Genomic DNA, 27,576 nt, shown 5'->3' on the forward strand with positions numbered 1-27,576 from the left:
TTTAGTACCCTGCTGTCTGGACTCAATACAATTTAGTTCATGAGACATCCTTCAGGAACCAACAGACAGGTCACTGCATCAGGACGTTTCTTACACCATTTCAAGTAGTTCAGTGGTTGCATTTGACTACAATAAAAAATAAACAAACCAAAGAAATGAACCCAACCAAAGAAAAAACCCAACAACAGCAACAAAACAAAAAACAACAAACCAACACCCCAAAAACCCCACAAACAACCAAAGGCTAAAAACCTTACTCTCATTTATCTGTGATGGGTTTTTTCATCTTTGTGCAGAAGCTGCCACTGTTTTGTGCTACATAAAAAGTTGGAATTTTTGTTTGAGATCATTGGAAATTGTATTTTGAATTCATGTGAAATTCTTAATAGAATCAAATCTGCAGTCTATTTTTTCCTTGTGGAAACTTGCATTGCTCTTAAATCGATGCCGATTTTTACTTTATAACAACAGAGTTTCTGACTCAATGCAAAATAAAAGTTAAAGCACTTACATTGCTGTATACTTATTATAGGTGAGGAACATGTGGCGTTTCATGTGAAATATTTGGCTGGGAATCATTCATGCACTGGTTAAACTGGACATATATCTCAAAATAGTTCTTTCTAGCTTTTGATTGATAATCTGTAGACTTTTTTAATGTATTGAAATAGGGCAGCATTGTAGAGTGTGCTGTGATATATGCTCTGCTTTGATGACATGAAAATGTGCCTCTCACCAGTCAGACCCAATTAAGCCAGCTGCTGCCCTGAATCATGAGCTGCACACAGGAAAGATACGAGAGAGGAGGGTTTTAGCACAAGGGCTTGTCACAGTGGTAATCACTAGGAACCAAACCACCGGAATAAAGGGTTTGGCAATGAGCAATTGCCACCCTGGAGAAGGAAGAAAAGGGAGTTATGCTGGAATGAAGGATGTGGGACTAGTGGTCAGTGGAAAGAGAGAGGAGGTGACAGATTTCTGAGGAGACATGGGCAGTGCTGTCCAAGCTCCCTGTCCCCCTTTCAGCTCTGTCTTTCCCTTGCTTACTGGCAACAGGGAAGAGCAGTGGCAGTGGAAAGCTCTTCTGATGTGGCTTCCCGCTGGTGTTTTTCCCTAGCAATTAGCCAAGAAGGAGAACCCAAAGGAAGGGGGACATGTAGCTGCAAAGGAGGGAAGGGATGCAGCACAGCGCCTTTGTGTCCCGTGTCTCTGCTGAGCTCTGTCTGCGCACCCCAGTCTGGGGACTGGTGCAACACAACCTCCATTGCTTAAGAGATGTGCATAAGAACATAATTGTTATTTCAATATTCACTGGTTTATTGCAACTTTTCCAAGTAAGCATCAGCAGTGAGTAAAGCTAATAAAAAAGATAGTGTTGGTTAGATTGCCTGTACTTAACTTTTATCACACTTGTGTTGAGAAAGAGAAGTTAATTTCCTAAATTATTCTGAGAGAGATTGCACGGTCATAGCAGTCAAAGAAAATTTGTTAACTTTTCCATCTCCCTAAATATCCCTGCACTTGCCTTTGCATATCTTTAAAACAGGATTGTACTTACACTGCTGAAATCTTCTTTTGAAGGTGCAGCTTTGTTAACAGATTTGAAAAATAGCACTTCATGCCCATTTTTCTCATTAGAAAAGTTGAAGGATTTTTTTTCTTTTTCTGTATATGTGATTGGTAATCTTCATAGTTTTATACTGACCACTCAAAGCAATCTAGCAATTAAAGCATAGTTTACTTAACAAAAGTTCAGGTATATTAAGTAGTGAAACACACTAGTAACTAAAATTTGGCATAACATGTTTATTGTCTCTGTTATTATTAATTTTAAATAATTAATGTTGTTCAATAGCATGATAGTAAAATCACAGTGATAATGCAGTAGGCATGCATGCTATTTCATATAATTATAAGAAAATCAATTGAACCAAGTGTTCTCCTTGTCTTCATGGTGTCTTCATGAATTTATGTTTCTGTGTCTCGTTCCCAGGTTTGGAGAGGGTTATTCTGTCAAGGTTTGGCTTAGCAAAGAAATAAATTGTGCAAGAATGATTTTGGACTGTCTACAAATGCATTTTCCTGGAACACAGTTTAAGGTACAGATAAAACTCCATGTTGTAGTATATGGCAAGATTAATTTGGGGCTTGTAAGAACAGTATGTACATGTTTGAATATTTAAGTGTTCGGATATATTCCTCTTCTTGGGAAAAGTACATATGAATATACCTTTCTTTTTTCTATTAAGAAATTCATAAAAATTTGACTTGTGATGTTGGTTGAATCAACTCCAAACAGGCATTTAGGCAATGTAAATAAAAAGGCCTTTTCTCTGACTGAAAATTTCCTTTTGCTTTTGTTATTGAAGTTGAACTCAAATCTGTGTTCACCTGAAGTAGGACTACAGTGTAGTTACTAAGAGTATTTGCTTTGATTGCTTTCAAAGCCCAGAGTTGATAAGTCTCAGCCTTTACTGCGATTCTTTGATTTAATACAAAGCCGTATAAAAGACTTAGAGCAATTGCATTTCAATAAACACTCTCAAAGGCTTTTACTTTAACTGTGTTTAGGAAAAGAATCATGGGAAACAATGTCTATCTTAGATATGAACCTCTTTGTGGGTATAAGTCTGTATTAGGCTCAGACAGCTGTGTGTCTGTGTATGTTCAGCCTTTTCCCAGACTGCATTGTAACAGCACTAGTCTGCTAGTTTCAAATTGCCCTAAAGTTTTATATCTTTTATGATATTAACAAGCCGTCACCTCACAAAATCTGTACTCTCAGTATGAACTGCTCCTTGTTCTATGAATGTAGACAAAATATGTTATTTTTAAGAGCTCATATTTTCCAGATTAATCTGAAATAAGAGCCTATTGAGGGTAGACTGATTGTAAGCAAGTGTAGTTACATCACAAAGTACGTTCACTTTTATCTGTTTTTATAATTTTTGCTTGTTTTCAGGGACAACATCTTAATCTGCTTGAGTACCATGTACCAAGAAGTCAGGGATGCTTAGCAGAGCTCTTCAGAGTCCTAGAGAATCACAAAACTTTTCTCGAAATCAAACACTACTCCATTAGCCAAACCACATTAGAGCAGGTATTTAATAATTTCTCTTTCTTCTCTTTCCCAGCCTTCTTTTTTTTTTTTTTGCCTAAATGTGCTGTGTATTGTAGTTATTGCTGTAGTAGAATATTCTATCATTTGCTGGGTTACCCGAATGTATGCAATACTTCTGCAGTTCCAGGCCATGTCAGGTCACACAGCAATTCCATGTCCCACACTGCTTTTATGCTGGAGGTGAGCATAGTAAAAACATCACAGCAAGCCACATACTTGTAGTGTGCACAAACATAATCTGTACTTAGATGAATCTGGAACTTTGTGGGATGACAAGGTGGGACTGTGAACCGCCACCTCCGCAGTCCAAAAGTTGGGATCTTACCAATGTCCTTGAAAAGACTGAACTGGTCTCTGTAAATCGTGGTCAACCTTAGACCTTCAGAACATTTTCTTGTGAGAATTTTAAACACACAAACAGACAGAAAAGACCCAAACGCTAAAGACCATGGAATCTTATTGTGAGAAAAAGAAGAACACATTGATGGCAAGCATAGGATTTCTGTGTGATTGTGATGTGTCACAGCATCTTCATATGCAACTGCTTGTTATTCATTCTGCAAACTGAGAGGCACATCTGGTCAAAATATTAATTTTCTGTGATTGATGGTGTGAATTTGTTCTTTTTTCCCATGTGCAAATCATTATTGAAGTATTCTCCTTTGTGCTGGTCTACTAACTACTTGTAAATGATCTATTCACTGAGTGACTGCATATAAGGTAATTTCAGCCTGTTTCTTCAGGCATTGTTCACTCAGGTTTACTTCCTCTTCATTTTTCATGGTGATGCATCACCTCAGTCACCTACCACCACTTCCTCTCCCTGACTGAGTGTCAGTTTTAAACAGGAAAATAGTTCTTCATAGTAAGAAATACACTTTAAATGCACCCCAAGTTTGCTTGCATATGAAGAGGACATTTGGATAAAGAGCCATTTTTCCCTCTACATGCCTTACTGTGAAATAGTTGTGTGGTTAAAAATGAAACAAGCCTTTATATAGTAAGATCTGTGTTTTAAAAAACCCAAACCAATTCAAGGAAGCACATTAGTTTTTGAATCAGGTGTGCTTTCACCTTGAAATATTTGCACCCTCATTTATAATATTTATTGAAACAACAGATTCAGATTCTTTATGTATGTAATTCAAAGACAATTAAAACCATTGTTTCATATTTACTTGTGCGTAAAATGCATTTTTCATATCCTGCTAACTTATTTTACCATAATTTTTATAAGTTATCAACCACTGTCTTAGCTGGATAGGGGAAGAGGATTATTTCTAGAGTTTATAAAATATGTTTTTAGAGGAGTTCCCTCAACATGAGTTACTAATTATTTTGTAAAAAAAAGCTAAGGACAGCAGCTAAGAATGCCATCACCTATATCCCCAAAGTCTGAATTTAAGTAGTTCTATTTTTAAAATCCTACTTTTTATCATGTCTTACAGGTATTCATTAATTTTGCGACACAGCAACAAGGAGTCCCGCATTCTTCACAAGGATCTCCTGTTGTTTATCATGATCGTCTCCCAGTCTAGGGTCAGAGCAGCATACAGCTAAACAGCTTCAACATAACATATGTGTGTGTGTGTTTGCATATATGTACACACAAGCTACATGCAATAACTTTTCAACTGTGAGCAATTGGTGTATGAGAAACAAATAGTAGAAGCAGAGGTGAGTTTTCATCTGTAGGCCAGAAGGAATGATGCCAGTTCTTGGTTAAGCAAGAAACTCATTATGTGGACCAAAAAAAATCTGCCAAAAAGTAAGGTTTTCTTAATTTAACTGAAATTTTAAAATACAGATGGCCTAGTTAAGGTAGGGGAAAAAAAAGGCTGATCTGAAATGTCAGTGTGTAGTAGATTTTTTTTTGTGGTAGCTCTGCATTCATTTGACTATAGTACTTTCTTGCATGCACACTTAAAAGCTAATTTTTACATGATAAGGCAAGAAAGAACAATTGAATTGTAGCAATAGCTTGGCTATCACCCAGCATTTTTATTTAATCGCAAAAATTGAGAGTCTTTCAATTTCCCTGTTAATTCAGTTCTGTGTTGTGACAAGCTAAATTAACCTTTGTATTGAAAAAAGGATGCACTGTATTCCATAAGGCTTTATGTTAAAGAGGTTATTAGTGTACTAGCCTAGTCTGCCTCCCAGTTATCTTAAGTAAATTTAACAAGTTTTCATAAATCATACTTGACAATGAACCTAAGCCTGCGGGTTGCTGCTGGAAGTATTCTCAAGTACATTTTTAATGACCTAGTTTGTTTTTCTCATCTTTTTGTTTCCTTTTTCTTCAAAAAGAATGTCAAAATGCTGTTTAATGGGAATGCTTAATGAAAATAAGATAAAAATTCAGACTGTGATCAATAAACTTCTCAATAAATATGTTATGATGCTAGATACTTCAGACAAGGCCACAGTCTTCAGCCTGTACTTGTGTAAAATTAGTGAACATTTAATGGATAAAAACTCCTTGTATACTGTGCTTGGAGAAAAAACGTGTGAGTTTTTTTTTGTAGTAATTGGCTGCCTCATCCAAAACAAATCTTTGAAGCTTCTATGAATTTAGCTCATGCCAATTTATTGGACTACACTGTCAAATAGCTGAAATTGTAGAACCAGTGACTTAGAAGTTAGTTGCTGCAGTATGATTTGGGTGTGCAGTGGTGAGGGAAGTTCACTTTGAGATGGGAGAATTTGATTTTAAATGGCCAATATTGCAGAGCTGCTGCTATAATCTCCTGCTGTACAATGATAAAATATTAAAAAAATATATATTTGTGTTTTATGCTTTGCAAGCTGACTCAGAAGACTGTTTATTGAGGCTTGATTAGTTCATGTTGCTTTAGCCCATTATGCTTTCTTAAAATCAGGAATTCAGGTTGCCTATTTAAAAAGATGAAATTAGGTCCTTGAAAAATAAATAAAATCCTAAATATTTACAGGCTCTTTCTGCATGTGTATATGGGTCAGAGTGAGTAAGCTTATGAAAGTGCTTTATCATTAGAATGGATTGGTATAATATCAGAACTCTGCCAAGCTACTCAGGACTCAAAGGACCTAGGAGCCATTAAACCCCAACAGCCATCACCCTGGTAGAAGTGCCACAGCACAATGGGATGTCCATATTTGATGTGAAAACAGTTATCTTTAATTCTTCATGAGGCTGGGAGTAGAATGTTTCTAAGGTCCCCAATTAGAACAAAAAACAGTCGATTTTACAAAGCAGAGCATGAGAGAAGTAGTGGACATGAAGGGAAAAGGAAGGCAGATGCAGGAAATTTGGGCAGAAATAGAAATATTTAATCATTGAAGTAGCCTGCTTCATTTCAGCACCTCAGGATGGAAGAAACTGAGCATTCAAGGAACAGCAAAGCATCTCTGAGCCATAGTCTGAAGCCACTCAACAGAATATTTCTGTTGCTCTTAACTGAAAAAAGTAGAAGGGAAAGTATGGCAGTCACGAGCACAGCACTTTTGGCTTTTTTCTTTTATTTTTGTTGGTGTGTCTAGACCTGTAAATCACTGATATTATTACTGATTGATTTGCTTTGGGTTTTTTTGTTTTGTTTTTTTTTTTTAATAAATATCTCTGTCTCAACCACCACAAGTCCCTGAACAAATGATGAAATGTACTGAAGGAAATTTAAGGATTTGGGAAAGTAGATGGTTCCAATCCTCGTAGTGTAAGGCAGTTGAGCCAAAAGATGTGATTTGTATGAAATTGTGAAAAGAGCACTTATTCCTGCTGAGGAAGGGTGTCAGGCATCTGAATTAATAAAACAGTCCTGCAGTTTGCTTTGACCAAGGGAAGCATAAAAGCACAAGACTCACTGTGGTGAGACTGAAAAATGATAGCCTAGCTGAATGCTCAGATAGGGGAGCTTCTTCAAGTCTTAGCTGTGTAACACTAATTAAATGTCACTTTTTTCTGATTAAAATATGAAAGATTATGTTAGTTTAATAGATGAATACAGTAAATAAGGTTTGCTTCAGACCAATGGTTGAGTAAATTCAGTTAACAGTGGTTTTCTTTTTTTAAATTACCTCATATGCATCTCAGGAGACCCAATTTAATTCAGGCAAGTAGCAAACAATGTCTGTCTACCAATCCTTTATGGGTAAAGAAGGTCAAAATCTAATTGAGTGGCAGTGTACCAGGTTCTGTCTCAGAGGATATTTTCCTTTTCTTTGACTTGTGGAATTCCTAATGCATGCAAGTTTCAACAAAAGTATTTTGAAGATTTTTGTTTCATTCATTTATTTATTTATCAAAATAAATCACTAAACTAGGAGTCTGGACAGAAAAGGTCAATTATACATTAATGATGAAAGAATCCTTGAATTCATAATTCATGAAGAAATATCTCTTAACACCTCTGGATTTGGAATCAAACACAGCTGAGGATTTTAACAATACTTCTCTTGTGTGATTCTTGTTAGGAAAGTTTCATTTTATTTCAGCTGGAAATTTCTCTGACTGTGAAAGCAGGCCCTTCACCCTGAGCAATAAACTAGAATTAAGCTCAAAGTTATGAAATCAACTGAATAACTGAAATACTCAACACTAAAACTGGGAAGATGATAGTCATATTTTTAAGGGACTGTTCCACAGCCCAAGTCAAAAGAAGGGCTTTGACCAACCTTTGAGCAGATTGTTTCAGGCCCTCTTTTTATTTTCATACCTTAATAGAATGATGTGACCAAAATAAACAGTAGGTCTGAACTTTAACTCAAATTATCACAAATTCAGTAGGGGTGGGAGGGTTATAGTATTAGTGGACAGGATGTCAAAACTCACAAGTTACCTCTTTGAATATGGCTGTACAGATTTTTTTCTTCTGGAAAGAAAGAACTTATTTTTCTGGTTTGGTTCAGTCATGACTCTCAGGGTCTCTAGTTGGTCAGAGTGACCCTGAGAAAAGTTAGAAAGTCTCTTTTCCCAGCCCAGTAGTCGAAGAAGGAGTCAGAGCTCTTAATTTCTTGGTCTCAAGGTTGTTCATTGTATCTTATCTATAAAATTCTTTCTCCTGTCCAGCTGAGGTCTGCTCAGCAAGACAGTCCAAGGCATTCTGCCTCCCCTGGGGTGGTGTTATGTCTTTAAAAACTATGTGTACAATATTTACAATTACTTTCCAATACCTATCACCTATGTTAGACAGTGAGCTTCTACTAAACCAATCTAAAAATGCCAGCATCACAGCAGAAGATGGAGGCCAAGAAGAAGAAGGAGAAAGGCTGGACATGCCCAGATTCCTCCATCTTGCCCCCTGAACCCTCATTCTAAAAATGCCAAAAATCTCTTTTTCCACTCTGTGATAAATTCATTATCCTTCTACTTAAACTTTCGTGGCTTGTAATTCTTCATAGAAGGCTGGTAATTGTTTTTTCCAAGGGCTAAATCAAAGGCACAGGGGTCTTGGGCTCCGTGCCAAGTTCTCTGAGCCCCCTGACAGGGTCTCGAGTCCTCCAGGGCAGCCAGAGGAATTTCCTGGCTTCCCACACATGACCACGGATGATAAATTTTGCCCAGGGGTAGTGAAAGACATATAACATGATTTTCAGGAAAGGAATTGGGTGCCTTTTGAACTTGCTTGTCCTTGTGAAATTTGAATCACTGGGGTCTGAAATCACATAAATTTGGAAGCAGAATTGAATGTTTACTGGAACTGCTCAACTTCTAGATCTGTCTAAAACCAGTTTAGGTAAGGATATTGCTTTCCTGGTCTTTTCCTAGTAAGTACTAAAGCTGACACTTTCTTTGATTGAGTTTAATATGATCTAATCTTTTTATGTCAGCACTTTCAATTTTTCTTTCTTAAGAATAGGGAGATCAAAGCTAGCAGCAAAAAGATCTTAAAGTGATTGAGAGCTGACTGGCTCAGACCTACAACAGCTAAAGAGAAAATGTTTCCTGAGTTGTGTATTAGATCCTTACATTACAAGTAGAACTGATGCTGTTGCAGGTGCAATGTGGGTGGGCAGCAGGTACAGAGCAGAAATCACAGCTGTCTAATTCTTGCACAGAAAGCAGCAATCTGCTGCTATCAACGGGCCAGCTACTGCTGAATGTTTTAGCAGATGAGTTCTCCATGCTGAATATTGATATGGGTCACTGAAACAAATCAAAGCATCTTTCTTCTTTATTAAATTTTTCTATCACATACTAATATTGTTCCAGCAGTGCTCTCATGCTTACTGCTACATGGAGCTATGTGCTGGGATAAATTCTGACTCCTTTCACCGTGGCCCTGTAAAAGCCATGATCAGAGTCTGCACTGTAGAGGTTTATGCACATCTTTAGCTTAGGCTGATCAAAGCACCATGGTTCATATCCGCTTTCTATGATATACAAGTGGAGAAAGAGGAACTATAAGCTAGATAGGCAAAAGCCAATAAATGAGATTTCCATGTGCAACTGACTTATTCCAGCTATAGAACACCACACATACATAATTTTACTGCCTGTGCATGCCATGGGCAATTTAAAAAAGTGCCTAGGGGTTAATGGTCTATGAGGTGCCCAGCAGAAAAATGTAGGATCCTCTAATGTGCAGTGGTATAAGGTAAGATCGAACAGGAATCTTTTAACTCTCTTATTGAGGCAATAAATGCTGGTTAATGGTAAAGTGTAATGCATGTAATTTGAGAAAAGTATCAGAAACACTTTTATCCTTAGCATGTGCTGAAACAGGGAAAGGCAAACTTTATTCCATATATCATTTTTACATCATTCTTATTTTCTGTTCTACTTATGTTACTATATGCAATAACCAGACCCCCAAAAAACTTCAGTGCTTCCCTCAGACTAAAATATTTTGAAATGTGATTCAACTTCCACAAAATGTGAAAACTTGTGGAGTTTTTTACCTTAGATTTTTATTGAGAACTGGTCTTTAAGATTGATGTAATTATAGCTGAGTGTGTGAGTGAAGGAGCATGTCATTTATGCTGAACCAAATGGAATATGCATGTAATGCTCTTGCTGAGGAGTTGTAGTCCTGATACTTTGTAGCTAATGATAATTGTCTAATAAGAAGAAACTGAAATTGTTTTCTTAGAAGTCTGCTATCATAAATAATTCTGTTAGCAATGTGTGAATACAAAACAGATTGAGTCTAGCTAAAAGAGTATTCGCAGTATGTGAAAGGTAAGAATCAAGGTCATACACAGCATGTTAAAGTGTTTTATTGTTGGGGTTTATTTTCCCTTTCAAAGTTAACTAAGTGATTAGAAGTGGCACTTGTCAGTGGCCAGCTACACGCTGAAAATGCTTATTTGTGGCCCAGAGCTGAGGCTGTTTACATGCTGATCAATTAGTAGTCTCTTATTTTTTTTACTACCTGCATGTTGTAGACTAACTGGCAATTAAATTTAATGCATAAATTATATTCTGAGGTCTTTGCAAGCTGCACAATTAAAAATAGATTTTCTGGGTTTCCAGCAACTGAGTAAAATAGAAGTATTTAAGTATTTCTATATATAAAATGTTAAGTAAATATTGAGAAGAGTCTTTGCAGAAATGTTTGAGAATATTGAAGGGTTTTTTGCATATACTATATAGATTTCTACTTTAAATCTAAGTGCAAATAAAAGTGTCCATAATTATATGCTTCTAATTGTGAAATGGATAGATTTAGCTTTAACCTGCAACCTTGAGCTGAGAAGAGTGGGAGCACTGAAGATCTACTATGTGTCTGAACTCAGGGATGGAGACTGACAACAGACTGTAACTCTGTACCTGGAGGGTGCATGTCTCTACCAAGTGTGAAGGGCCCTCTTTTTAACCACCTCATGCTAGTGACTGCAGGAAGAACTGAAAAATTTCTTGTTGCAAGCCTTGCTTCCTTATAAGTACTTGTGACTGCACATCCATCCATCCCATCTATATGCAGCAGAGAAACTGCCACAAGTTTTCAGGAAGGATGAGATTTTTTTCTGTACCAAGGTTCCATTTGCTATGACTTTGCTCAAGATTATTCTTCTTTTAGTAGATTTTAGTGTTCTTAGTTAGCAATCAGTGTTTTCAGGCTTTGGCTTTTACCCTATGTTGTAAAGTAACAGCTGACTTTGTGGGTTTTTTGATACTGTGGTGTCATACAGGTCTTTAAATAGATCCCAGCAGAAAAAGTTTTAGTGTCTGAGGAAAATGTTTTCCCTTGGTAGATGTTTTGCCTTTTGCTCACTGTATTTGTTGACAGATCTTGGATGTGAAAAGCTTCCCCAAAACTGTCACTTTAGGGAGTACTGAAAAGCTGGGAATTTTTCTGTTTCACTTCTGCTAAAACATCACAGCAATTTCTCTAAATAAATGTACTATTCTCAGAGAGTTCAAAGACACCAACAATGTCTTGCCTCTATTCTGCTCAGTACCAGAACTCACACTTGCACTTACCTGGCATCTTAGAATCATAGAATGGTTTGGAAGAGACCTTAAATATCATCTAGTTCCAGCCTCCCTGCCAAGGACAGGGACACCTTTCACTAGACCAGATGGCTCAGAGCCCTATCCAACCTGGCCTTGAACACTTGCAGGGATCTGTGGCTTTGGGCAATATATTCCAGTGCTTCGCCACCCTCACGGTAAAGAATTTCTTCTGAATATCTAATCTAAACTTATTCTTTCAGTCTGAAAACATTCCCTCTTGGTCCATCATTACACTTCCTGATGAAGAGTAGCCCCTTTTAGGCCCCTTCAGATACTGGAAGGTTGCTATGAGGTCTCCACACAACTTCCTCTACTCCAGGCTGAACAGCTTGTCTTTGTAGGGGAAATTCTCTGGTCCTTTAAACAACTTTGTGAATCTCCTCTGGACTTGGTCCAACAGTTCCATGTCTTCCATCAGAGAATGCATCAGTAGGTGTCAGGTAAAAAACACCTGGTTCAGAGAGACCTTAAGGAAAATAGACACTCTTTACCACTTACAAAAATATGTGTGGGGGGTCTATGTATTAAAGAATGTTTCCTAGCAGCTGTGTTCACAAGAACAACTGCTTAAAACATTAGATAATAATCAAGAAAGCAATTTTTTATTCTATTTGGGCCAACATTCAGAATTCAAGGGTGGGAGTGAGATTTTCTTTATGTGCCTAATCAGTTTTTGAACAGGTTTGAACATCCTTCTTCAATAATTGCAGAAAGTTATGGAGGGCTTTTGGCAACTAATTTTCATTGACTCTACAAATTAGAGGTTTTAGTTGGTTTCATGCTCTAGAGAAAAATATTAGCTTGACTACCACGTCCACTGAAGAAAACTTTACCACTTTCTTCATGTCATTTTGAAAGTGGTGAAAAATATTGACACAATCCTTGTTGACACAATCAAGGGTCCAAAGAGTAAAACTGTCTCAAAAGCAATGGTCAGGTTTTAGGGCTTTTTCAGTGGGTCCAAACTGACTTGGGAAATCTATACATTTATTTTTTTCTGTTCAATGTTTGAATCTTCTGATACTAGTATAGTAAGGCTGCAGTTGCCAGTCTGACTTCTGACTGGTGTCCTCAGGTCCACTCTTTCCTTCTGAACTGAATGGGACATGGAGACATGTACAAAATTCTGCAAGGTGACCCCAGTTGCTGAAGTTCCTGCCTCTGTTGCCGAGAAGCATACAAACCAGTTATGACACTAATTTAGATCACAATAATATAAAGTGACATAAAAGCAGATAGTATGTTTACATCTTGCCCTTTGACATTAATGAAGCCCAGAATGGGTGCAGCAGTCCAAGTCAATTATGTTATGAAAGAAAAGTTGATGGCAAGAGCCATCTCAAAGACAATACCTGCCCAGAAAAGCCACTCTGGTAGGTGTAGCATAGACAGAGGAATGCCTGAGAACAATGGCAGTGTACCAGAGAGCATGAGAAACCAAGGACCTGGCCTTTCATCCAGTTTCTTCCAGCAGAAGCATTTATGTCAGCTGGCAGCATTGCAAAGATAGTACTATAACTGAGGATACAACAGAGCTTTTTGCCTATTGTTTGGTTTGGGGAAACAAAAAATCCTTAGGCGGACTTTCCATCTATTAAAGTAAGTTCTTTTTATAGGGACATCTTGTCTGCCATTGAGGAATTTTATCTACTCAAAAGCATCAACAGTTATCTTTTACTAAGAATAGCAAATAGTCTTTGATAAGAGACCAGGGAAATACAAGCAATTCTTCTTGGTTTTGCTTGTTATTCCTCTTTCCATTTTTTGGGGTTTCTTGAGTGTGTGTGTATTTTTCTTGATCATTTATTTTGTTTTGATTTGTGGTTTTTTAATGTTTGGTGTTTTTTTTTAATTGGGTGGTAGCAAAATATTTTGTTTTGTGTAAGATTTGTGTAGAATTTTTTATCTTCTTTTTTTCATGTGGAAAAGTTAATAGGCAGGAGCAGAAGTGGATGAAGAAAATACTTATGGCTCTGAAATTTTTCAAATTAAATAGTAGATCTTTTAAAATTATCTTAAGACTATACTTTTCTTTTTTCAGCCTCCAAAATGACATTTAGTCACTTAGATTGAATGTAGATTCTTTTGAAAATTTTGTTATTTTTTACCATACAAATCTTGATCAATTAAGTATAAGCATTTATTTTGGTGGCAGATATGTTAATGATTGTTCTAACTTATTTACTTACCTCTGTAGAGATTTTAGATATTTTGATATAAGTGCAGATAAAGGAATTACTAAATTTAAATAAAACTTCATTTTCCTCAAACGTGTTGTATTCCATTTTCTTGCCAAAACACAATAAAACAAAATATATGACATATTATGCAATAGGTAAAAGGAAATATATTTTAATCAGATATGAATAACAGATTAGAAGAATCTTTAATTCACTTTTATCTTGCTTTGATCTGAAACCAAACTCTGAGCAGCCAGAAACATTAAAGTCTTAGAGAAAACAAGGATGACTCATTTTCTTCGTTCACATTGAATTGATTTTCTAAAGTAAGGAATATGACTTTGAATTATATGTACCATTTAAAATGTTTTGAGCTGATTTCTCAAAAAGTACACCTGTGGCAGATGCTCAAATGCATCTGCCATTGTATCAGCATTAGACATGTAACGAACCTTCTCCAGTATTCATTGCTATATTTTATTTTTTTCTTCTACATAGCAGTTGGCTTAAGTCTTCCTTCAAGGACTTGGGCACATTGCATAGTGAAGGAGACAGAACTTCAATTGAAGTGATGCAAGCAAAACATGTTGGCCTCCTGATGTTTAATTAAAGTATATGACAGTTTATTTGACATGGAAACTTGAAGGAATATTTATATATTAAGACCATTGTCGTCTATGGCAAGCTTGACACAGTAATCTGTAGATATTTTAAAAAAAGAAAATGTTTTATTTTAATATAGTTCTGACCCATTCTATTCCTGTGTGTAGCCAAAATATCTTTAAAAATGTCTTTAATAACTAAGAGAATCAAGGCCTTTGCTGTTCCCCATCTCTAATTTACACAGTGGCAGGAGGATTGTGCTGGTGCAGCAGAAGATTTGGTCTCTTTATGCTTTATTGCCATGAGGACATTTCCAGCTTGCTGGCAAAAGTCAGACTGGAAAAACTAGAAGTAGCAGTTTTCTAGGCTCTGCCCATGTCTAGATCACAGAACAATGTTTTCTACAGCAGGTTGTGTAGATGCCTATACTGTAAGTACTTCTACTCCTTTGGAAGATAATTATCTCTGTCTTGTCTTGCTAACCTGGCATTTCAGACTTTAACTTGCTCCACTGAGGTGCCTGGAAGCAGCATTGTCTTAGGCCAATTGCAGTTATGGGCAGTAAGTGTGTTGTGCTGTGCTCATGTTTCAGATCCAAACTTTATAACTTCTCTCTGAAATAAAAAAATAAAAAAGGTGAACTTAAAATGTAGAAGCAGTGGTGTTTGGGGAATAGGATGAATTTGCTGCCTGCTGTCCTGTGCAAATGTAGCAGTGGTGCTTCTCATGTATAATCAAGTAGTTCAGGCTTGTTGCCAGCTCTAGAAGTCTGTAGGGTGGCAAATGTTAATGGTGACAGCTAGTAGAGGCTGGCTTTTCCTTTAAGCATAAAAACTTATTTCACTTGTTTGCTTGAAGCTGAGAGTGGCTACCTTTATGGCTCTGCACCCTGATGCAGATGAGTTCCTAAGTACAACATGCAGACAATTTTTTTCCCTTTCGTTATAGGAAAGTTTAATTGATGATCACAACTTGGGTCTATGCCATCAACATTAAAAAGTGTTCAAAAGCAATTGTAGGGATGTGCATATTTGTACTTCTTGCCTCAAACCTGAATATTGCTTTGTCTGCAAACAATAAACCATAATAATTTGAGCAATGGAAAGGACCTTACAACAATTTGGATTGCATAGCAGCATGCCAAGTGAAGGCTTGTATTTAAAATTATTGCCAAAATAAATTCAATCTTGGTCCTTTCCTATCAAGTTGCTTTGGTTGCTTGTGATGGGAAAGGAAATAATGAGGAAAATATTCTTGTTAGAACTATGTAAAATTATGCAGGGTTTCTTGGAGCACTAGAGGGAGCAAGAAGGTAAAAGTTCTCGAAAAGGCAACTGCTTACTTGGAGGTTGAATCCTTAGGATAGAAGTCTACCCTACCATGCAGATAAATAAAACTAATACACCATTAAAAATCCCACAACAAAGCACAAACCATAATCAAAACTGAAGTGATATTTTACATTGGTTTTAGGAGTTCAGTCTGTTTGTAGTGTTGTGTCCTATTATTGTTTTTTACTCCCACATACACACGCTAACATCATTCTTCTCCTTCCCCTCCCCACCCCCTTCCCTTTTTGTTTGTTGTTTTGAGGCGATGGTTTTGTTTTCATATCTCTGAATGCCGAGTGTGTGTTGATCTAAGCTACTGCTAAGGGCTGGCTCTGACGGAACCACAAGTCCTTGTTTCTCCTCATCAGAGACCCCTTTAGGCAAATGTTAACCTGCCAAGAGCATGTGCCTTCCAAGGAGGATTTGCAAATGAACTAGTTGTTTTCCACGAAAAATATTTCCTGACCTAAATCTTTCTGTCCTAAGGAAAAAAAAAAAAAAAAAAAAAAAAAGAAATTATATGCAATAAGTACTATTGCAGATGAGAGAATATACTCCCTAGTGTCCCCCCTGCCCAGTCATATTAACTATTTCTAGAATAAAATACATTCTGGTGAGCACAGCATTTCATTTTGGTTATTCGCAGAACTGACCCCAAGACAATAAATAGGTGTTTTACCCAAGTGGATTAGCCCACTTGCATGTTTGTCTCAATTATAATCTGCCCGTAGCTTTGGAAAATCAAAGACATTTGGGGGAATATTCTCATCGTATTGTGTTGGATATTACTGGCTGACTCCTCCTGGGATTTGTGAACAACAATGCCAGTACAATGAATTTTAAATACAATTCTACAGTGCTGAAAAAGCCTGTTTTTCATGAGGCACCACAAGCATCACGGTGGTAAATAATTTAAATGCTCTCTTCCCTGCTCTCCTTTGTGTTTCTTGGAAACTTTAAGCACTGCTTTGGATAAATGAAGAGCAGGACAAGTTTGGAGATGCTTGGCCTAGGTCTTGTGCCAACTCATGCACAGTCTGAGGACAGTGTGAGGTGATACCTGCCCCTAAGGCTTAGGGGGAGCTGTGGACGGGCAGGTGGCAGCAGCCCTTGCTAGAGGAATGCTCTTAGAGGCAGAGCATGTGTAGCAGGAGGTTCCCAGTACAGAGAGCTGGACTTCTGTCTCTCCCAGCTTGCCAAGAGAGGCTTTGTTTGCACTTTATAACACTGTCAGCAAGCGGCAGGGCAAGTTCCAATATGCAGTTGCCTCTTCTGAAGGTGAAGTGGGAAGGAACTCAGTGCCTGCTTTCTTTCACCTGGTTTATGTATGCAGGCGTAGCCGCTTCAAGACTTCCATGTTGACTGTTTTGGCCCTTGCCTTGCAATATTTCTTCTAAATATCCAACAAGGTGTCAGGCAGCAGTGGTACCTCCCAACCACAGGTACAATGGTGGCATGAAAAACCAGTGAGATGTGGAGCTTTCTTTAATAGTTCCCTCTTCCAAGTAGATAGCACATTTTACTTCAATATTTGGGCACCTTTTGTAGTTTTGTTATAATATCTTCTGCCTTGCAATAATATTCTCCATTGACAATTAAAGAAGTGCCAACCCTTTGTAAAAAATCAGTTTATTTGTGGATTATATTTGCTGATATCTCTGTTTTATCCCAGTTTTCTTTGCTGTTGTTACAACAACAACAACAACAAAAATAGGTACATTTATACCAGTGCTCTGATTTTTCTGTAGCTCACCCCATTTAGGTGAGCAGTGATATTATGAATAGGGTTCAGACATGTGCTCAGTGACTCCTGCTGCAAAGTGAGAGCGGCTATACTGATAGGACCATCCCTGTAAACAGAGTTTTTCCCTTGAACTGGAAATTCAGTCCGCAGGACTTTTCCTGATGCCCAGACTTGGTGGACATCCTTAACAACTTTCTTCTATTTACACTTCAATATTTATTTCTTAGTACCCTTATATATGAAAACGAAACTTTATTCCAAAATCAAATCTGTGGTATCTGTGGCAGGTTAGGTGCCAAGAAGGTTTTTGAAGCTTAATTTGAGACTTAAACTATTCTGGAATTAGGGTTGTTTTCCTGAGAAGATAAGGTCCAAATAATTACTGGTGCTACTTATCCGAAGTGCGTTACTGTTAACACTTAACAAAAGTTTTGCACAGAAGCATATTCCTCTGCAGTGTATCTAGTAATACAACACTGCCTCCAAAGATTAACTTAGTGTTGTGGTTTAGGAACTGTATTCTCCAATTTAGTGTTCCCACTGAAGCCACTTTAAACCACACACTGCTCGCTCACTCCGCCCCATCCCTCTCACCTCATGCCTCCACACCACTCCCTTGTGGCAGGATGGAGAGGAGAACTGGGGGCACAAAAGGTAAGAGCAATTTACTGGAAACAGCAATGAGATAAGAAAATGAACAGTAACAGCAACAATACTCATGACTGAGTGTAGAAAATAAATATTATTTCTCACTCTGCAGAAACCACTGACAGTACCTGACCACTTGCTCTGCCACGCTGTCCTGAACCAAAGTGACCCTTTCCCTCCTTCCTGGAAAATGAATGAGGGAGGATGGAAAACCCCTGTGTCCTTGCCATGCCCCCATCCTGGTTACTGCAAAAAATTAATCCTCTCCTGGCCAGAACCAGGACACTTGGTCACTTCATATCCCAGGTTAGGAAAATGTCCCTCCTGAAGACAGCACTGAAAGTAATATTCAATAATAATCCTAAATCTCGCTGAGATCAATGAGAATTTCATGCATGCCTGGAATTTAACATGTACTTAAAATGTTTCCATGAATGAGGAAGGCTACCATCCATCTTTGGATGGTTATCTAGCTGGATGCAAGATTCTAGAGATATTAACTCCCATCCTTTGTCTCCTTCTGAAGCCAAACTCTCCTCAGAGTAAGAGACCAAAGCTGCCCCAGGTTTGTAGTCTGTGGGCTGGTTTTTAGACTGTAATCATATCATCTAGCTTCTCTAGGTCAGAGCTCAACTTTCACCCCAAGCCCATAGTAATTCTTTGAGTCAGAGAAGGGCATAGGTTAAAGAAGTTGTCTGACTGTCCCGTGATTAGGAGTAAAGGATCAGCCAAGCTGTTGAGCTTTCTCCATCTTGAATTACCATCTGTGTTCAAACGACCAGCTTAACATAGGCTCTGAATTTGTCTAACTTTTCTGCTGGTTTGGGGGATTTTTTTGCCGCTTTCCATTCTTTCTGGAATGGACAGCAGCAATCTTGATGCAGCTAAAATGATAAGAATTTTCATTTGCAATATTTTTGTTTCTTTTTCACTTTTGTGAAGGTTTCTGGAATTCCAGCCATTCTAGGAGGCAACCTCTATAAATACTTGTATACTGCATATGTTTTTGCTATAAAATATATCTTAGCTTCCCAGAAGTTTTCCAAATGAAATGATTGAAATCATTGGATGAGAAGCAGCCTTAGATGAAATAGGTCTCAATATTTGTGTATTATCCAGGGTAATAATGAATGGCACCCTACTTGAATATACTTACAGACTCATACTTTGTTCAAAGCCAGAGAATACATTTTCTTTATGTGTTTTCATTATAATTTTAATTGCCTATTTTTTCATAACTGCAGAGCTTTTAAAATTATATATTTCTTATATAGGAAAAAAAGAACTACATTTTAATTTCATATGTTCTGATTATAAAAGAAAAACAGAAAAGTTTTCAGTTATCCTGATACGAACTCATAGCTACTAACTCTGGAGTAATTCTGCATTTACATAAAGTTGAAGAATGGAAAAGTCTGAAAATAAAAGAAGAATTGTTGTGAGAAGAATTTTTTTTTATTGAAAGTTGTGGAAATTGCTCACATGCCTTCAATTTATTGCTTCCCTGCTTGGGCTAAGGAGCAATAAGTGAAATGAATCTACTGGGTAAATAACATCTCGATTTTTGTAATCCTTTTATGTACTTACAGAGCACTGATTAAGTGAATGTGGCTTCTTAAAATTGGGTAGTGTTTTAGCTCATCATATTCATATGCCAGATATGCTGCTGTTTTGATAATTATGCATCTATTGTCAGAGACAATCTCCATTTGTATAAAAGCTGCAGGTGTTTAGCACTTATTAAGATCAGGCAATTCATCTGTGGTCAAAAAAAGTACATGCTCAGAGTTTTTACCACTATGTGATATTGAATAAAGTTTTGCAACAGACTTCAAAGATCCAGCCCAGTGCCCTTTCTTTTAACTTATTGAAAGAGAAAGGACTAGCTCTTGATTTCTTTTGTATGAATATAGGTAGCTGTAGATAGCATTAGCTTAGTTCTGCTTGAATATTTGCTGTCAGAAATAGTGCCTTCTTCTGGCAGTTGCTTTTGACAAGCTGGAAAATGGATACATTTTACTTAAGGAAGATCCTCAAGGTAAGTATTCTAGAAGCTCTCTTGTTGTTTGAGGCAACAGCTGAGCATATCTTTTAAAAATTTTACTTTACTTGCTGTCCCTCTTTTTGATATATGAAGGGAGTGAGTAGAAGTGAGTGAGAGGCTGAGGTGTTCAGCATACAGCACCCTGGAGAGAGAGCTTTGCTTCTCATTTGAAATGCAGAGACCTCTCTGGTCAGCTGAGCTCATGGAAATTGAATACATGGCTCATCTGTACCAGTCACAGGATAATGTGGGCTGTAGTGTTTAAGCTATTCACAAAGTGTCAAAAGAACATTTTGTCTATGCAATACCCACATTATAAAGCATGGAACTACTTTGGCTTTCAGATGCTGTGTCAGCCATTACTGCAGATTTGTACTATTTATCATAGGAAACAGTTGAGCTTTGGGGTTATTTGGATCACCTTTCAGGTGTTTTATATATTTTTAAGCCTCTAAGCTCTGCCAGAATGCCCAAGTGGAATGAGATGTTCAAGGCCCAAGTGCAAATGGACATACCCCGGTGAAAAGCTTCTGCAAAGTGGGAGTGAAGTGTTTCAGCTGCACAAGAATAACTTTACCTCCCCAGCTGGACCTCTAAGTGAGTCAGGTCTCGGTGCTGTGTTTTTCCAGTAGCTATGAAGATTTGTAGGTGTAGGCAGGGATTTTGATATATTATACTTCTTTTGCTGTTGTGTAATAGCCTATTATTTATCTAGTGCCAACACAACTCCTTGAAATTTCTGGTAGTGTATATTATATTTTGCATTTTCTCTCTCTCATGATGGTACACTGAACAGTGGAAGCATTGATAAATATTTTGTAAACAATATGTACAAATTACCTTGACAAAAAAGGCAACTAGCAATTTTTTCCTGAACTCTGATTTTGACATCAAATAAGGCACAGTCTGAAGTGTTTTTTACTAAAATAAAAGTTTCAATTCTACCAGGATTGTTAATGGGGTTTTTTCCAATTTTGCTAAAGATAGTTGCTAATACCTTTGATCTGTTAATGTTCATCACAGAGTTCCAAAGCCTCATCAAGTTGGAATAATTTGAGTTTACTTTAATGATTGCAATGAAAATGACAGCCCAGAGTGTGAGGGTTTTTTTAAAATATTTTCATGCATGATTTTAAAAAACGGCCTTCTCAAAAAAGAAGATGCCTGGAATCTTAAGATTATAGTTGAAGGCAAAAGTTTGCTTTGCCTATAATTGATTAGCAGCCCAGCTGTAATTGAAAAAGGATGTCTTTTATAAATTTGCAGAAAAGAATTGATAGTATTGCTGCTTGTAGATAGCTTAAAGTGACATCAGTGTTCTTGGAATGTGATTTTGTGCTTATTTTTACCATAGTTTGTAGTGGACTGCCCTCCAATAGAAAGTGAAACCATATTTTCTTTTTTTTTCCCAGTGGTTTAGTAAATCATATCAGAGTTTCCAATACTGTCTTTTTTCCTCTCTCCAGTTATTCAAGCAAGGGTCGCAGTAGTTACACTGAAGTCACGTGAGTAACTAGAAGAATAAATCCTTCCTGGTTTTTCACCAGCATATCAGAACAAATCTGAAATTCTTTGTGCCCTCACTGACCAGTAGCAACACATTTGCATCTGCTACAATGAAATGTGGGACTTAATTAAAGCTAAAGTGAGCATCTTGAATTTGGATGATGAAATACATGTGAATTTTGATAATCAAGTATCAACTTGCTGCCTAGAGACTGTGCCTAGAAAAGGCTTTTCAGATGGGCTGGAGTGATGAATTTGATAATCACTCCCTGATGATTTTAAGAGCAAGAATCATATTCTGAAGATACTAAACATAACCACAGATTTCAATCAACCTTAAAAAAGTGCCATGGAGTGCCCAGATATGAAGACCAGATTCCTGGCTCCCCTCCTGTAAGCTTTCTCTGACTCACTACTTTATCTGTTAAGGATTTGTACAATTAAGGGTTTTGGTGCATTCAACACGTATGAAGAGGTATGAAGAATTCAGGTCTACGTAGGAGAGATGAGTATGGACTCACAATTACTTATTTTTGCTTGCCTGTGCTTAGAGTTTTAGAGATTAAAAAATGACTTCACACCTTTAAAAGATACATTGATCCCTCTGTTAAATAATCTGCAATAGTTATCGACACAATTCTTTTTTGTGTTTCCGTATGTGAATTAGTTGGATAAAAGACATGAGCTGTTTCTTTGCTTTTATTACCTTTATTTCAGAGAATAGTCATCCTCATACCTAGATATGTCTTGAAACAAAAATATCTTCCTGGGATTAGCAGCGTTTTGAAAAATTTCTACAACATTGTGGAAGTATTCAGATGGGTTAATTCCCTCCAACTAAAACACTTGAATTCAGACTACCTACATACTCCATCCAAGCACCTTCCTTTTCTCTTCAAATCTTAGATTTCACATCTTAGAATCTGAAATGTGCTGAAGTTGCTCAACAATGTATGGCATGGAAATCCCCCATGATTTTTTTATTTTGCAACAGCTATCTGGAATTTGTGAAACTTTGCCATCAAACTTTAACACTTATGCTGTGTAGATGATGAAGATATTTTTGCTGCATCTCTAAAGTCTTTGTCAAGGGTATGATACAGACATAGTGAAGGAGCAACTAAGTGAACTGTATTGCAACATGCAACATAGAAAACACCCTGATCTCAGAGATGATCAAATGAACTATTCTACTTTTAAGAGTATTTTTCTTGTTGTTATTGTAAAAAAAAGAAACCTTAGAAGTGCAATTCAAACTTTTTATAAGAGAACTTTATTGATCATAATTTCAAGACAGAATAATTGAAAAACCTCAGAGATGAATTGAAGAAAAGTGGAGTGGGAGCTTGGAAGAGCTTTTTGGGATAAACCATTACAATTTCAATTTAAAAAGTTATCTGTTTTTATAGTAAACAGAATATTGTGAAGTTTTTTATAGAAGTTGGTATGTAGAAGTGATTTGAAAATAAATAAAGAAATAAACTTTTGAAAGACTAGAAATTAAACCATCCCAGTATAGGAAAGAGAAAATGTAGGATAATACCAAAAAAGATCCAATAACACGAAGATAGTTGCAAGATATGAAATTGCTTTCCCTGTAAAAGTGTTTTTCAAGTATCTTGCCTCCATAATGGGACAAGATGGCTAAGAAAAGAGTAATTTTCTGTCCTTTCTGGAAAGTACTGATTCTGACAGGCATGGATGCACTGTTGCATGTCCATTTCAAGAGGGTTATTGCTGTTCTCTGTAAGCAAAGTATTTTAAGAGAGATGGCACTCACAAAAATTCTATGAAGCCTGACTGATGCTGCATGAGTCCTTGCAGGGTTAAGTCTGATAGCATTGTCCTGTCCTCCAGTGTGTGAGACAGACATGAGCAGGGATGATCCCAAGGGCCATCCTTTCACTTGGGACCTTCATGGCTCCAGCAGAGTCCAGCTCTGCATGCAATGGGGTGCAATAAGAAGAGCATTCCCCACAGGTAAAGAGCAATGATCCTGCCCCTCTTCCCAGCACCCACGAGGCCATATATGGAGCGCTGTGTCCAGTTCTGGGCTCCTCAGGACAAGAGAGGCATGGAGTTCATTGAATCGGTCCAGCAGAGGACTACAAAGACGAATCGGGGACTGGAGGATCCCTTTTCTGAGGAGAGCCTGAGGGAGCTTGGGCTGTGCAGTCTCAAGAAGAGATGACTGTGAGGGGACCTCATCAGTGTCTGTCAGTATCTGAGGGGTAGATAGGTCAAGAGGGTGGATCCAGGCTCTGCTCAGTGGTGCCAAGCAATAGGAAAGGAGGCAACAAGCAGAAAATGATGCACAGGAAGTTTCATCTGAAGATAAGGAAGAATTTTTTTACTGTGCAGATGACCGAGCACTGGAGCAGACTGTCCAGAGAGGTTGTAGAGTCTCCCTCACTGGAGATGTTCAAGAACTGGATCCAATTCTGTGCCACGTGTGTTGGGATGACCCTGCTTGAGCAGGGAGGCTGGACCACAGATCTCATGGTGGTCCTTCCCAACCTGATTGATTCTGTGACTTTGTGTATATTCCACATTTGAAACAGTTTTATGATTGCAAAGCAAAGCACTGAGGATTTAAAGGACAGCTCCTTTGTGACAGCAATTTCACTTGCATGTATGAATTGAGTTAACAGAGATCAAACCTCAAAAAGGTAAGGCTTGGAAGCACTGCTCAGGTCTAATGCCTTAAAGCTGTTTTTCTTATAGTAGCTTTATGTGTAATTGATTTGCTGCCTGTCCTATGCACGATCTTGCAGAATAGTTATGAAGGGATTGTGTAATGAAATATTTGGAAAGACAGTTCCTACTATAATGAGAAACTTAACTTTTGATAAAATTACTGATTTGTGCATATCAGTAGGAAGACTCAATTTTTCAGTAAGAATCACAACTGTTAGGCTCTCTGTAATCCTTTGATTGTCAAGAGGGCATCCCTGATAGTGGAAGAAGGAAGGTTTGGGAGGGGGAAGCCTTTCATGTGTGCAAGAGAGAAACCTTTGAAACATGGCCTATGAAGATGAGAGTCGTATGCCTGACTTCTAAAGAATGTCTAATAAATGCCTTCTTGGCTATATTTTCACTGCTCTAACTTTGCATTATTTTGACATGCAATTCCTCATATCCTGCTTTGTCTATTCTTGTTTTTCTGCATCCATATTTCAGGACCCAATTTGTGTTGAAAAAGACCTCAGGACATCTCCAGCCCAATCTCCTGATCAAAGCACAACCAGGTAGGTTGGGCCAGGTTACTTAAGACTGTTTTGGTCAGGACTTGAAAACCTCCAGGGATGAAGTTTGAAAAGCCTCTCTTTACACCCTGCTCTAACATCTGAGTGTTCTCACTGTGAAAAAGCTTTTCCTTATGGGCAGTTTGAGCCTTTCTTATTTAAATTTGTGCCTGATGTGTCTTTTCCTTGCAGTACACACTGTCATCAAGAGCCTGGGTTCATTTCCTGGATGACCTCCCTGTAGATACTGGGATATCCTCCTCACTGAAGCCAGATGGTGGTTTAACACCAACAGGAAATTAAACTCCAAGTAAGCTGCTTCCTGTTTCCTTCTGATATGGGAGGGACAAAAGCAGAGACTATGGGTTGGGGTAAAAATTTACTGAAAACAAAAACCAGTGGAATAAGAAATGTACAATAACAACAAAAATAATGCCAAAAGTTTGCAATGAGAGGTGTTTTATCCCCAGAAAAGTGTTCACCACTGGGAACAAAAACAATATGGTGTATGGTCCCTGCAGGTCATGTCCAGTGGTTTCCCCAGACAAAGAAAATAGGGTTCCCATGTGTCACCTATGTGACAGTAGAGAGCAAAGGCAAGATGGCAAGGGGGCTTCCATAGATAGTGTTTCCCACCCCAGTAGCCAAAACCAGTGAAAAATCAGTGATAAACAAACTCCACAAATGCTGCTCGTCTGATTGGATCCCATTACCACTCCACTGGGCTCTGGTCTGCACAGTCCTCAGCTGCTGTTTCTATGGCTCTGCTGTGCTGGAGGTCAGTCCTGCTGGTGCTGCTTTCCATTCTGCTGCATTCCTTTTGGTCAGTTCAGCTGAGTTCAGCTGAGCTTCCTTCCGCTGGGATCCACAGTTTTCGCCAGGTTGGTGCCATCCCCAGCTGTTCCTTTCCCCGTGGCAGCGTCTGCATAGGAGCTGTCTGTTCAGCACTGCAGCCAATTCACATTTTCACTGCTTTCCTTTCAGCACCACATCCCATAGCCACAGCCCAGAGCTGTGTGAACATGACCAATACCCTGATGTTATTCTATGCCATCTTACATCATTGCCAGGGACAGGGAAAAGGATTCTTTACTTTTCAGAAAGAAAGGGTGACCCTTTCCCATTGAAGAGAAAGCATGGAGAGCAGAGAGTCTGTCCATCATTATTTTTTATTGTTCTGGGATTGGTGAGCATTTTGCATGCAAATCACCCTCTCTTTGTACACTTTTGCTATTAGTATTGTTGCTGTTACTGTTTGTTCTCTCATCTCATTGCTATTCCAAATAAATTCTTATCTCCACCTGTGATCTTTAACTTTTTGCTTCCAACTGTAGGGCAAATGAAGAGTGAGTGCTGGAGCAGTTTCAGTGGCAGCACTAAGTTGGGAGATACTATTCCTAAACCATGATAACTTTTTTCTGGCCTTCAGGCTCCATATCATCCATTAACCATGGTACTCTAAGTCTGATCACTTAGACATTTTTTTATAGATCCACTAGTTCACTCAGCTGGTTTGAAAGCAAACCAGTGGGAGATATAAAGTTAGAACTATAATTTAATAGGAAGATTAAATTAAAATGCAGAATTACCAAAACACTGACAGAGTCAGAATACAACTTGACACCCTATAGGTGTCAGGGTGTTGGTAGCAGTCCGATTAAATGATGGCTGCAGCGATTTTAACACAGAAGACAACCAGGCTGGTCAGGTGCCATTTGCACTTGGTAAATCCATGGTGCTTGTTTTGAGTCACCTTCTCATTCACAGGCATGAGAATGTACACCTGTAATGATGAAAGTGAACCTTTTGAATCTTTTGAATCCTTTTGAAACTTGGGCTGGCCTTCCACCAAGTCAGTGAAACTGGATGGCATTTTCATTCCTGTGAAGCACAAGATACCAAATGTTTCAAGTCAGTGGGAATTTTAGCAGCTATTTCAGTGGAAACAGCTCCTAGCCATAGACTAGAAATGGGGGATTTTTTTTGTTAATAAAAGGTCTCTCTGAGTTAATCATAGTTTAAGACTGAGGACAGGATTGTTTGTTTCATTGTTTTTTTAGGCAGAACCCATAGACCAAACAATAATAAAGAAGGATGTCTTGCCCTGGGAGCTGCTATCACCCAGACAAATTTGAATTGAAGTTTGTGTGATGTGGAATGCATTATGAACTAACCATAAAGAGCTCTGCCTTTAGTGCATAATAGCTAGGAGGATAGCTCTATCTTGAAACTCAGACTAGGGGATTTTACCTCAGTAGGTAGGAGACAGCTTGAGGGTCAAACCTGACCTAACCTTCAAGATGACTTCAGCAGGAGTCCTGAAAGAATTGTATATGTTTACTCTGTCTTTTTTGTTTTACTGAAATTTTCAGTCCTTGAATAATGAATTTGAGAGTGCATAGCCTAATGCAAGAGCAAAAAGGAGTGTGATACATCAGTAAGGTAAATACGTACTTTGTTTTGTTGACTGATAAAGTAGTCCTTTCTTTTTGTTGTGTATTCTCTTTTCCCTGTTGTTTAAATTTGATTCTCATATGCTGTTTCAAATTAGATTTAAACTTTGTGCTAACACATTCCTAAAAAGACATGCTCCTTCAGTACATGACCGAGGAGTTTTGTGTAATTTTCAGTGCAAAGAAAAGGGTAAATTCACCCTACACAAGCTTATGTATTCCACAACAGGCACAGCTTTAAATCACCAAAAGCTTGCTCATTAC

General features: G+C 37.9%; 1 protein-coding gene across 1 annotated transcript in view; it reads left to right on the forward strand.

Moving 5' to 3' along the window:
- ABCA13 (ATP binding cassette subfamily A member 13) overlaps positions 1-4,659 on the forward strand; it is a 169,957-nt gene extending 165,298 nt beyond the window's left edge. Inside the window, 3 exon segments of the mRNA XM_030964165.1 lie at positions 1,994-2,099; positions 2,963-3,100; positions 4,570-4,659. Of these exon segments, the coding sequence (XP_030820025.1) occupies positions 1,994-2,099; positions 2,963-3,100; positions 4,570-4,659 (334 nt within the window).
- Positions 4,660-27,576: the final 22,917 nt, after the last annotated feature.

Source organism: Camarhynchus parvulus, chromosome 2 (assembly GCF_901933205.1).
Source record: "Camarhynchus parvulus chromosome 2, STF_HiC, whole genome shotgun sequence".
Taxonomy (NCBI): Eukaryota; Metazoa; Chordata; class Aves; order Passeriformes; family Thraupidae; genus Camarhynchus; species Camarhynchus parvulus.